We start from the raw sequence: 12,059 nt of genomic DNA, 5'->3' as shown, positions 1-12,059 counted from the left end.
ATATATTCCCACAAATTTTCTCATCTTTTGTTACTAAACAAACTCGATCTGTTGTAATTTATTTAGTACGTATTGAAAAATGGGTTCAAAGATGGCTATACTGATCCTAGGCCTGTTGGCCATGCTCCTTTTGATCTCCTCAGAAGTGGCAGCCAGGAATTTAAAAGAGGGCAAGTTAATTATAATGTTATATATCATCTTACCTTATATGGTTCTCATTTCAAATAAGAGAATATTAATAAAGGCTTTAAAAACACTAGCTAATTTTTTTTAAAAAAATACTATACTTCTAAAATATTTTTGTTGTAACCATTTTATAATTTTTTATCGACTTAAATATTTTTGCCCCTGCAATTATGTGTTTTTGTATACTTTTTATCCTTGCACTTTTCCTAATAATCCTTGTAAAATTCTCTTTTTTATGGTTTTGGTCTTATAATTTTATTTGTTTAGTTCCTGTAACATTTTTTATTTTGTCGTTGCAATATTTGAATAATTTGCTTTAATTTCAGTCTCTATTATATTTTTTTATAAGGACTAATTCAGAATAAAGAAAATATTACAGGACCTAAGAAATTAATAACAAACAAAACCGACAAAAATAAAGGTTTCATAAAGAGCATTTCAGAAAAAAAAAATCAGCAATAAAGAAAAAAAAGCTAATAACAAGAGTAGTATTTAAACCCATTTTTTTGGTGAATTTAAACCCATCTTAATTATACGCCTAATATATATAATGGGTGTGCAAAATTCATTTTTCTATAGTAAATGGTTCACGTGTTAAGGGTTAATGTGTTCCAGCAGGTGAGGCTGTTCAAGAGACAAATGAAGTGGCTGATGCCAAATTAGTTGCTGGTGGTGTTTTCTTTCTCTTCCTCTCCTCCCTCAAAAATCATATACACCTAATTAATGGGTGTGCAAAATTAATTTTTCGATATATAGTAAATGTTTGACGTGTTAATATTTAATTAATGTGTTCCAGCAGGTGAGGCTGTTCAAGAGACAAATGAAGTGGCTGATACCAAATTAGTTGGTGGTGGTGTTTTCTTTCTCTTCCTCTCCTCCCTCAAATATCATATACACCTAATTAATGGGTGTGCAAAATTAATTTTTCGATATATAGTAAATGTTTGACGTGTTAATATTTAATTAATGTGTTCCAGCAGGTGAGGCTGTTCAAGAGACAAATGAAGTGGCTGATACCAAATTAGTTGGTGGTGGTGTTTTCTTTCTCTTCCTCTCCTCCCTCAAATATCATATACACCTAATTAATGGGTGTGCAAAATTAATTTTTCGATATATAGTAAATGTTTGACGTGTTAATACTTAATTAATGTGTTTGCAGCAGGTGGGGTTGTTAAACAGAGAAATAAAGTGGGTTATGGCAAATTAGTTGGTGTTGGTGGTTATGATTATGGGAATTGGAATGGTGGCCAACGCTCTCCATATGGAACGGGAGCTATTTGCATGAGAGGCTGTTGTTTTCCATCCTCGTTGGGAGGTTGCCTAAGTTGCTGCCCGCATGAATGGCAGTAACCGCCCTACATGGCATGGCTGCTGCTTATTTCATGAATAAAATCTCTTGTTGTGAGAGGCTTGTCTTTTCTCAAGTATAAATAATGTAGAATAATACGTACGTCACTGTGCCTGTGTGACAAGTTTAAGAGCAAATTGAAATAATCTTCAGTGCAAATATTTTGTTTTAAAATCGCGACTTTTGCTTCTATTATTGTTATTATTATTATTATAAAACATGCAGTTCCTTATGTAACTGGGGTTAGGGGCCGGGACGGATAGAAGGGGAGCAGGCAGGGGCCCTAGTCCCCCCTCCTCCCTCAACACTTTCTTAGTTTTGATTTATCAATACGTAGGTAATAAGAATTATATACAACAACGTACCTGATCCTTTTAAACATCATTTCAATCTCTTTTATCTTTTCTTTTTTTCTCTCCCTTTCTATCATATCATAAATCCTATCATATATATAAATGTAAGAAGTAGAAAGATATAATTTTATCTTATTTTAACTCACATCTTATAATTCTTTTTGTAACATTGTGTTTTTTTAATTAATTATTCAAGTGATTTAATTAAATTATAAGAAAATTTAAATTAAATTAAAGTACTTGAATGAATGAACTAATAAATTTAGTGATTTGATTGTATGTGAATATTTTATTAGTAAATTTTTAGTGTTTTGGACTTAAGAGAATGACTTTAGTTTATGTTTGGAGGGGTGTGTATAGTAAATTCAGGTGTGAAAAGAAAAAATTACAAGAGTCATAAATTCTATTTCAACTCTTAAAAATCTAAAACATAAATACAAAATTTTCATTCAAGTATCTTCTTTTTCTGCAAGAAAGCACATTCCTTAAATTCTTTTTCTGCAAGAAAATAAATTCCTTAAAAAGTTGAAAACTTGATTTTCTTACCTAAAAAAGACATTTTTCTTCTTTATTTAGTGTTTATTGTTTGTTTCTTTATGTGATAAACACGTCTCCTCCTTCCAATTAACATTACAACATTACTATAACTCTATAATAATAGATATTGTATTATTGTTAGTATACGGTCTACAGGGACCTACGACCTGACCTACATAAAATCTGGTCTAAATTGACCTATTTAATTAAAAGGTTAGGCTCAGATTTTTTTAAAAGTCTATTAAATTAAATAGACCAGGCTTGGACTTATTAAAAAACCTTATAAGTCTGATAGACCGGCCTATATATATATATATATACTTACATTATTTTTTGGGTACCAATATATAATTATTTTTTGGATATAATTAATTTTTTTTTGAAACTATCATATTTTGATTACACATTACTGCTCCATAACTTCTATTCCTGTAATCAAGGACTTTAATTACAATGCCCTTTTATATTCCTCATTATTTTGATTGACTTTCCTTTTTCTTTAACTTTCCTATTACATTCCTACTTCATAAAATATTAAATATTTATTGTGTAGAAGGCTTTTAAAAAGGCTATCAGGCTAGGCCAGACTTTTAAAAAGGTCAGGTCGAGCCAAAATAAAAGTCTTTGATAGGCTATAGGCTAGGCTCAGGCCTCAAAGATTCATCGTAAGCTAGGCTCAGGCCTTTCAAAGTCTGACCTGACCTGGCCTATTCCCACCCCTACTACTACATACTAAAGTGGATGTTCCCATTTAAAATAAATATGACTTTACTATTGGCCGGTTCTTGACTGGATTGATCAATTCTTGATTGGCCCTTACTAATTTTGAAATAGTCTAATTTTTTGTATTGGTTATGCAAGTTGGTTTCGGGTCAAAATCATTTTAACTCGTCGTGTTTTAAAGTGATTCAATTCGTCGAGTTTTCATAGTGAATTTCATCATAATGTTCGTCGTGTAAAAACTTAACGTTTTTAAAGGGTCTTACAGTTATGTAATTGTACAGTTCATAATTCACAACTTAATGTCATCACTTTAGCATGTATAATGACATTGAGAAACTATTAATCCTAGACTTGTTCACAAAACATGTCTCATCACACTTTCTCACTAACACATTATCACTTCTCATACACACACACACACACACACACACACACACACACACACACACACACACACACATATATATATATATATATATATATATCATACAATAGTAATCTTTCAACATTTAAGGCATATAGTCATTCACTTATTCATTTGGTTAATAACATATAACATTTGCTTACATCATGGTTCACAAAGCCCCTCAATCAATTTCAAGAGAAGGTTTTAGTTTTATGAGTTCGGGATTTCAGTTTTACTAAGACATGTTTGGGTGTATGCGGGAAAAATAAAAAGTTTTGGAAGAGGAAGAATGAAGAATGAAGTTAGGAGAAAGAGAGCATAGAAACATATCGTAAATATAAAAACTGACCTAATATATTTCTATTTATATATATGGTACTTTAAGCCTATTATTTACTCCATTTTCTTTATTTTATTATTTTATAAAATGGAACTCTATTTTACTATTTCATTAAATAAATAATTAATTAAAACATCCATTTTTATTTTTTAAAACATCATTTTACTTTATTCATTTTCTAATACTAAGAAACCCTTATTATGTCAAGATTGGTGATTGAATTTGTGATAACACATGATATTGATTTGAATGATCATAACATGCATGCATTGATGTATGACATTATAAGCGAGTAGGTAAGTAAGTTGGGGGTGCTAAGAAGGCCCTAAACATAGTGTTGGTGGATGTCGTGGTGACTAATGCCGAATAGGCTATAGAATGGATGAGTGGGTAAACTCCTATAGATAGATTAAGGTCTTTGCAAGTCTTATCAAGGTAAGTCACAACTCACTTTCATCTATTTTCAATAAAATCATACTTCTTCTGCAGGGTTAATTCTAGTTTTCTTGAATGGTCAACTCACAAAATAGGACTTTGTTAAGAGATATACTTAAGTAAATCGCTCAAAAGGTGAAATCTTCTAAGAGTAAAGAGCCAACATGACATTACATGATAGTTAGACATATATATTGATAATTGTGACCTGAGAATGATGTGTTACGTGAGGAGTTGTATTAATACATGGTTGTTGGAAAAATGAAAGATTTTTATATCTCTTTTTAAATCTTGATCTTATATTTATTTTATATGTTATTTTCTTTTAAGATGAACTTATCCTTACATTTTTTGTTGAACTTTGATGATTGTGTCATTTAATAGGGAGTATATTATGATGTAGCCTTTGAGGAACGCATGTCACTTATGGTTAATGTGATCTTAATAGTGGATTTAGGGGGGAGATCTGACTCTTCATCATTTATTTATGTTTTGTATTAGTAGAAATCAATTTAAGATTTATGTATCTTCATAAATCTATATTGTATTTATTTCTTGAATGAGACACTTGAATTTTATTTAGAGATTTGTTTATGATATTTAATGAAATAGTATCTTAGAACACATATCTTTATATTTTATAACTTAAAAGAACCTTTTATGAATAAAGTTTATATGACATGCTTGCATTCATAGAAAAAATGATGCATATTTTCATTAATTAAACTAATTCAAGAATTTTAAAGGATATTAGAAATATATTTTTCCGCATTATTAAAATCTTAGTATTTCATATACTGATATTTGGGTTCATTATACTTTTGATAAGACATTGTTATGGCATTAATTATTATTTTAATAATATTAATAGTTATAATCACGTCGCCTGCAAAACGTTATTAGCTATTGCGTTCTGGTAATGTTTGGATTCATTGAACGGTCAGTTACAATTAATTTAACACCTTTTGACAACGTACACTTTGTTATGAATTATAATCGGATCTTAACTAGTATATATTAGTAAACATTGTCACTATTTTTCTCATCCTTCAGTACCAAATATATCTCATTTGAGTTAATCTTTTGTGGTTTATTTACTTCTGAAAGATGAGTTCGAAGAAGAAGATAGCAATACTTATCCCAGCAAGCATGTTGGCCATGCTCCTTCTGATATCTTCATCAGAGGTGGCAGCCAGCCATTCAAAGGAGGGTGAGCTAGAAAGAAAGGTGCAGGAAAATGATATCTTTATTCACATGACAGAGTGTGTTTATATACACATATTGTAGTACAATCGTGATCCTATAATTAAGCTAGGAGTAATTACACTAATTATAGAAATAAACATATATGGAAAGAATTGGTCTTGATAGCTACACACACGCAGGAACCAAATCATAGAGCAATCAAGGTCATGATACAGGATCAAGAGATTGACATAATAATATTGTATTCAATGTGTAATCATTAGAATTATTACTTTCTCTAATTCCCCCTTTCAAACTGATGGTGACATAATCACCCCAAGTTTGTCTCTCAAAATGTTGAACCTTGTGTGTGTGAGAGGTTTGGTTAAGCAATCTGCAATTTGGTCTGTTGTGGGCACGTAGGCTATTGTGACTTGGTTTTGAAGAACTTGATCACGTATGTAGTGGACATCTATCTCAATATGTTTGGACCGAGCATGCATCACTGGATTGGATGCCAGTGCCTTGGCACTTAAGTTATCACACCACAAAATTGGTTTCCTAGGCATAGGGAGTTTTAGCTCAGCTAGGAGTGATCTAATCCAAGCTACTTCCGCTGCTAGGTCAGCCAAAGATCTGTATTCAGACTCAGTACTTGATCGTGACACCACTCTTTGTTTTCTTGAGGCCCACGAGATTAATGTCTCACCAAGGAACACACACTGCCCTGCCATGGATTTCCTGTCATCTATGCTAGTAGCCCAATCTGCGTCAGAAAATCCAGCAATATCGAGATCAGTTGAGGGTTTGATATGAAGACATAAATTTGTTGTGCCATGGAGATATCTCAGTATTCGTTTTATTCCTTGCCAGTGATCTGTGGTTGGACAACTCATATATTGGCTAAGTTTGTTGACTGAGAATGCTATGTCTGGCCTAGTGTTGGTTAGGTACTGTAATGCACCTATAGCCTGTCTGTATAGTGTAGGGTTGGCCATAGGTTCTCCTTCAACAGTGAATTGTTTTCCTGTTACCATTGGTGTGGGGCAGGATGAGGCTTTTTCCATATTAAACTTCTTGAGCAGGTCTCTAATGTACTTTGTTTGTTTCAGGTACATTCCACCAGTGTCTCTGTGAACTTCAACTCCTAGGAAGTAGTGTAGATGACCTAAGTCTTTAAGAGAGAAAGCAATATTTAGTTGAGTGATAAAGGTCTCTAGAAACTTCTTATTGCTCCCTGTTACTATTATGTCATCAACATATATGAGAAGGAGTGTGATATGATCAGTTCCTCTGAGAACAAACAGTGATGAATCACTCTTGGTGTTTTGAAACCCCCATTCTAGTAGTGTGTCCTTCAACCTGTCAAACCAAGCCCTTGGGGCTTGCTTCAGGCCGTAAATTGCCTTAGTTAATTTGCATATGTGATGAGGCCTGGTTGAATCTATATATCCTTCTGGTTGATGCATAAACACAGTTTCTTTGAGATTGCCATTCAAGAATGCATTATTTATGTCTAATTGCCTAACTTCCCAATTTAAATGTACTGCAATGGATAGAACAATTCTTACAGTGCTGGATTTGATCACTGGGCTGAAGGTCTCATCATAGTCTAGACCTGCAGTTTGTTGAAAGCCTTTGGCAACCAATCTTGCTTTCCTTCTTTCAATTGAGCCATCTGCCTTGTACTTGGTTTTAAAAACCCACTTTGAGTCTATGATATTATTCTGCCCCTGAAATGGTACCAATATCCAAGTGTGATTTGCTGTTAGAGCTTTAAATTCTGCATCCATAGCTTCTTTCCACCTTGGTCTGACTTGTGCTTCATTGACATTTTCTGGTTCCTTGTCCTCTTTGTGTGTCACTGTCAATCCTATATAAGGCAATTTGGGTTTGTAGATCCCAGCCTTACTCCTGGTACGCATACAGTGTGTGTTGTCCTGGGCCTGTTGGTTATTTTCTGGTGTGTCTGCTGATGTGTCCTCTGCTGGATTGTTGTCCTGGGCCTGTTGGTTGTCTTCTGGTGTGTCTACTGATGTGTCCTCTGCTGGTTCTACTGTTGTTGTTGCTTCATTTTCTGCAGTCTCACTGAGGGCTGGTTGATCTTCATTGACAGCTAAGTCACCTTCCTGATGGTTCACATCACTAATAGTTGGTTCAATTGTGTGACTTGTAGTGGTATCTGCAAGACAAGAAGGAAAAACAATAGGTACTATTTCAGGTAGAGTTTTTAATGGGTTCCTTGTGTCAAGAAAGCCATCATGAAATGGAAAGTGGTTCTCATTGAAGACCACATGTCTTGAGACAAAAATTCTTCCATGAGAGTTGAGGCACTTATATCCCTTGTGAGAGTTGCTATATCCCAAGAACACACACCTAGTGGTATGGAATTGAAGTTTGTGTTGATTGTATGGTTTGAGGCAAGGATAGCAGGCACAACCAAAAGGCTTTAAGGCATTATAATCAGGTTCCTTTCTAAACAATAATGAATATGGACTTTCATTTGGGTTAACTGATGAGGGTAATCTATTGATGAGATAAACTGAGGTAGAGAAAGCTTCCCACTAGTAGTGTAAAGGCATTTTTGCCTGTGCTAGTAGTGTGAGCCCTAGTTCAGCTACATGTCTATGTTTTCTTTCTGCTCTACCATTCTGTTGGGAGGTATATGGGCAAGACATTCTAAATTGGATTCCTGACTCTATGGCTATTTTCTGGACAGGTTTATACTCACCTCCACCATCACATTGAAGAACTTTTATTTTCCTGTTGAACTGATTTTCAACCATGTTTTTGAATTGAATAAAAGCCGTTATTGTTTCTGATTTTTGTTTCAAGGGAAAAATCCAAGTGAATCTGCTGAAATCATCAATAAAGTGAACATAGTACTTGAAATTAGATGGAGACAAGATTGGGGCTGGACCCCATACATCACTATGAATCAAATCTAAAGGTTCTTTAGCATGAGAGGAAGAGGGTTTAAATGGTAACAAGTGAAGTTTTCCAAATTGACAAGCTTCACAAAATGAAAATTGATCATTTGACGAAGCCTTCACATTGCAATTCTTCAACACCTTTTCCAGAACTTTATTGTTGGGGTGTCCAAGCTTTCTATGCCAATTCTCCTTGACTGACATGTAGGTACATGGGTCTTTATTGACTTGAGATTTGACACTTGAAAGTTGGTATAATCCATCTCTAAGTTTCCCTTTTAGTAGTGCCTTCCCTGTTAGTTTGTCCTTCACATAGCAGCAGTTTGCATCAAATTCAACAAGAGCATTATTGTCTGCAGTTAATTTAGATACACTCAACAAGTTTTTGGTTATTTCTGGAACATACAAGACATTATGCAAGTTGAGGTTATTCAATTGAGTCGAGCCTGAGGCCAATATGCTCAATCTTTTACCATTGCCAACTAACAGAGAATTCTTACCATTGCTTTCACTGAGATCTTGGAGTTTCTCATTTTGATGAGTCACATGATTGCTAGCTCCACTATCAAAGTACCATTCATAGTCCTGGCCGTGGTAGGGTGAGGCTATGAAGGCACTGTGATTTTCTTGCGTGTTATTCTCAGCATTTGAGCCTGTGTATGACTTGTCATATCGATAAAAACATTGCACTGCAGTGTGACCAAACTTGTTGCATACCTGACATGTTGGTTTAGATCTACCTCTTCCTCTACCTCCTCTGAAGTTAGAGCCTCTCTAGTTGCCTCGTGTTCCAGGTTTGTTGCCTCTGGAATAAGTTTTGCTTGCAAGGTTTGCTGAAGCATTCATTGAGAGATTACTGAAATTGTTCAGTTGTTCTATTCTGCTTTCAAAGGCCAATAGTTGAGCTTGTAGATCAACCCAACCAAGATTGATTTGATCAGATAATTTGACCACCACAGGATTGTAATCAGCATCTAGGCCATTCAATGTTTGAATCATCAAATCTGAGTTGGAGATTGGTGATCCTGCCAGCTTTAATTTGTCAGCAAGGTTCTTCATTTTGAGAAGATACTGATCCATCTTCATTTCTCCTTTGCGAGTGTTGTGAAACTCTGATTTAAGATAGATTGTTCTTGATTTTGTGTGTGCACCTGCTAGGCTTTGGGCTTCATCCCAAAGTTCCTTTGAGGTTTCACAGTGCAGCAACTGTGTTGCAATGTCAATGGCCATTGAATTTCTTAGCCACCCTAGGAGAGCTTGGTCATGAGCAATCCATTCTTCATAGTCAGAATTGATTTTCACAGTTGTATCATTTGTGTTAACAAACTGTTCAGGGCATTCTTTTGTTCCTAGGATGTAGCTATCAAGTTTGCAACCTCTAATCAATGGAAGAACTAGTGACTTCCATAGGAGATAGTTATCTCTATCCAGCTTGACAGAGACAGTTGTAGGTAGGTCATGATACAGGATCAAGAGATTGACATAATAATATTGTATTCAATGTGTAATCATTAGAATTATTACTTTCTCTAATTGAGCTATATATCACTTTTCCTTATATATTCTTATATTTCAAATAGAATATCTATACATGTTTTCAAAACACTAGTTAAACATTTAAATATATAGTAAATTTATGAAAAAGACATATTACTAATATATATTTTTTTATAAATATTCACCAAAAAAATACATTTTTGCTATAAATGTTTTATAATTTTTTGATGACCTAAATATTTTGTCTCTGTACGTTATACATTTTTTTTTAAAAAAAAATGATCCTTGTAAAATCAGTTTTTCACTTGTGTTCTTATTATTTTCTTTCTATGGTAAATGGTTCATGTGTTAAGATCTAATGCAAGCGTTTGCAGGTGAGGTTGTCAAAATAACTAACGAACAGGGTGATGCCAAATTTGTTGGTGGTGGTGACCTTGATGTTATGGTCATTTGTTTTCCTCCTCCCCCTCGTCGTTATGGCCGGGGTGTTTACTACGAATACGTTGACAATCTTTCTCAAAAGCAAGCAGATAAATGCTATTGTGGTTGTTGCTGGCTGACAGAGTCGGGAGATTGCAGACAATGCTGCCGAGAATACTATTGGTCGCCTAGAAGTGGCGGTGCCTCCCCCTGACATACAATATGAGGAGGATAAAACCCACATTTGAGATAGTGTTCAGGCTTTTAAGCCCTGACCATAAAAAATCTATATAATATCATAGTGTTCAGGCTTTTAAGCCCTGATCATAAAAAATCTATATAATATCATCAGTCGTACGTGAGAGGATGAATACATGTCTTTCTTATCACTAAATAATGTTAGTACTAATATGTATTGTGTCAGTGTGACATGTTTTAAGAGAAAAACTCAAATATTTACTGTGTGTGATCCTAATTAAATCGTGGCATATACTTTCTAGCAAGACCCAACTAACTCTTACTGCAGTAGAAGCTTTAAATAAAAACTCATACGCGATAAATAAACTCCAAAAGAATATCTAATAAAATGATTACTAACATGATTTGGTCCGGTTGACAAATAGTTAACCATGTTCATTATGCATATGGTCAGAAGTTTGATCCCAAAATTTATATTAATTTCTAGCTTTTGGCATAGAAGACACCTCGGCAAACAAAATCTAATCAAAGCGCAACATTTTTTCGATCACATTTCAAATTGGATGTGAGTAGAAAGAAATGTTTTTAATGCCTAGATTAAACAATTTAACTAGTTTAGATGATTTTTTTTACTTTTGTATATCAACTGTAATTATTTTTAATGACAATTTCAAATTAACTAGTGCATAGTATGTTGTTACTTTAGCTGTTGTTATATATATAGGATGTTTCAAATGAGAACAATTAATTTCAATTATTGGATCCCAGTTTTAAAAAAAGTTAATGGATGAGATTAAAATTCAATTAAAAAAAATCATGTGCACGTTAAACATCCATGAGTTTAATATTGCCTTCATGAAAACATGCTTCCTCACCGTCCTGCCATCAAGTGTCCCGTTGGAACCACCGTAATTGGCACCGAGATTGCCATCACGAGAGTGACTCCCACCAAGATCAATGAAGGAAAACAGTGATGGATCGTCAGTGCTCTATCGAAGAATTCTCGCTGTCTGACATTTTCTCCGTCTCAGAGATTAAGACATTGTTGCAGTGTCTTTTCTTTTCTTCTAATTTAATTTTTAAGTTTAATTTATTTCTGTTGTTATTAAAAGATTTAATTAGTTCCTTTAATTTTTTAAAATGATCCAATTAGTTCTTTATATTTCTAAAAGCTTCTAAAGGTTAAATTTGGTTCCATTATAAATCAAAATTCAGTCCCATTTTTCAAAATTTTTGGAACAAATAAAAGGACCAAATTGAACTACTTTTACATAATAATGAACCTAATTGAATTTTTTTAAAAGTAAAAAGATCAAATTGAATTTTCTTAAAAAAAATATAGAATTTAATTGAACTTTTAATAATAAGAGGATCAAATTGAACTTACAAAATAAATCAGTGGACTAAAATAATAATTAAACTTTTTTAAAATTAAAATCAATGAATGATCATGGCAAAGGAAAGCGTTAATTAATTATTGCTCGGATCTCTAAAGGAAAAA

General features: G+C 33.6%; 2 protein-coding genes and 1 long non-coding RNA gene across 28 annotated transcripts; 2 read left to right on the top strand and 1 right to left on the bottom strand.

Annotated features, from left to right (window-relative positions):
• Positions 1 to 1,771, top strand: LOC114384508 (nodulin-24). 26 transcript variants are annotated; one of them, XM_028344200.1, is made up of 5 exons: positions 1 to 170; positions 802 to 855; positions 986 to 1,036; positions 1,167 to 1,214; positions 1,349 to 1,771. In XM_028344200.1, the coding sequence occupies exons 1-5, from the start codon at positions 80 to 82 to the stop codon at positions 1,534 to 1,536; spliced, it is 432 nt and encodes a 143-aa protein (XP_028200001.1). In that variant the 5' UTR covers positions 1 to 79; the 3' UTR covers positions 1,537 to 1,771. The 26 variants fall into 26 exon arrangements, with proteins under 26 accessions (XP_028200001.1, XP_028199999.1, XP_028199998.1 ...); XM_028344198.1 differs by having other exon boundaries at positions 1,346 to 1,771; XM_028344197.1 differs by having other exon boundaries at positions 1,164 to 1,214.
• A 3,587-nt stretch (positions 1,772 to 5,358) lies between these two features.
• Positions 5,359 to 10,848, top strand: LOC114384473. The gene is made up of 2 exons (XM_028344142.1): positions 5,359 to 5,538; positions 10,315 to 10,848. Exons 1-2 carry the CDS (start codon positions 5,436 to 5,438, stop codon positions 10,572 to 10,574), a joined length of 363 nt encoding a protein of 120 aa, XP_028199943.1. The 5' UTR covers positions 5,359 to 5,435; the 3' UTR covers positions 10,575 to 10,848.
• Positions 10,427 to 11,613, bottom strand: LOC114384474. Its single transcript, XR_003660702.1, has 2 exons — positions 11,434 to 11,613; positions 10,427 to 10,570 (listed from the first exon to the last, which is right to left on the bottom strand). It is a non-coding gene; the product is annotated as an uncharacterized LOC114384474 (long non-coding RNA).
• Between the last annotated feature and the right edge of the window lie 446 nt (positions 11,614 to 12,059).

Source organism: Glycine soja, chromosome 14 (genome assembly GCF_004193775.1).
Source record: "Glycine soja cultivar W05 chromosome 14, ASM419377v2, whole genome shotgun sequence".
Classification (NCBI taxonomy): Eukaryota; Viridiplantae; Streptophyta; class Magnoliopsida; order Fabales; family Fabaceae; genus Glycine; species Glycine soja.
Note: the sequence above shows the minus strand (reverse complement) of the source record. Positions and strands in the feature narration are given on the sequence as shown.

What these genes read in the sequence shown, in the direction of transcription:
- LOC114384473 (XM_028344142.1), top strand. Translation starts at nt 5,436, where the DNA reads ATGAGTTCGAAGAAGAAGATAGCAATACTTATCCCAGCAAGCATGTTG. An exon ending in AGCCAGCCATTCAAAGGAGG is followed by an intron (nt 5,539 to 10,314) that starts GTGAGCTAGAAA and finishes AAGCGTTTGCAG; the next exon opens with GTGAGGTTGTCAAAATAACT.
- LOC114384508 (XM_028344177.1), top strand. Translation starts at nt 80, where the DNA reads ATGGGTTCAAAGATGGCTATACTGATCCTAGGCCTGTTGGCCATGCTC. An exon ending in TGATGCCAAATTAGTTGCTG is followed by an intron (nt 856 to 982) that starts GTGGTGTTTTCT and finishes AATGTGTTCCAG; the next exon opens with CAGGTGAGGCTGTTCAAGAG. An exon ending in TGATACCAAATTAGTTGGTG is followed by an intron (nt 1,218 to 1,345) that starts GTGGTGTTTTCT and finishes ATGTGTTTGCAG; the next exon opens with CAGGTGGGGTTGTTAAACAG.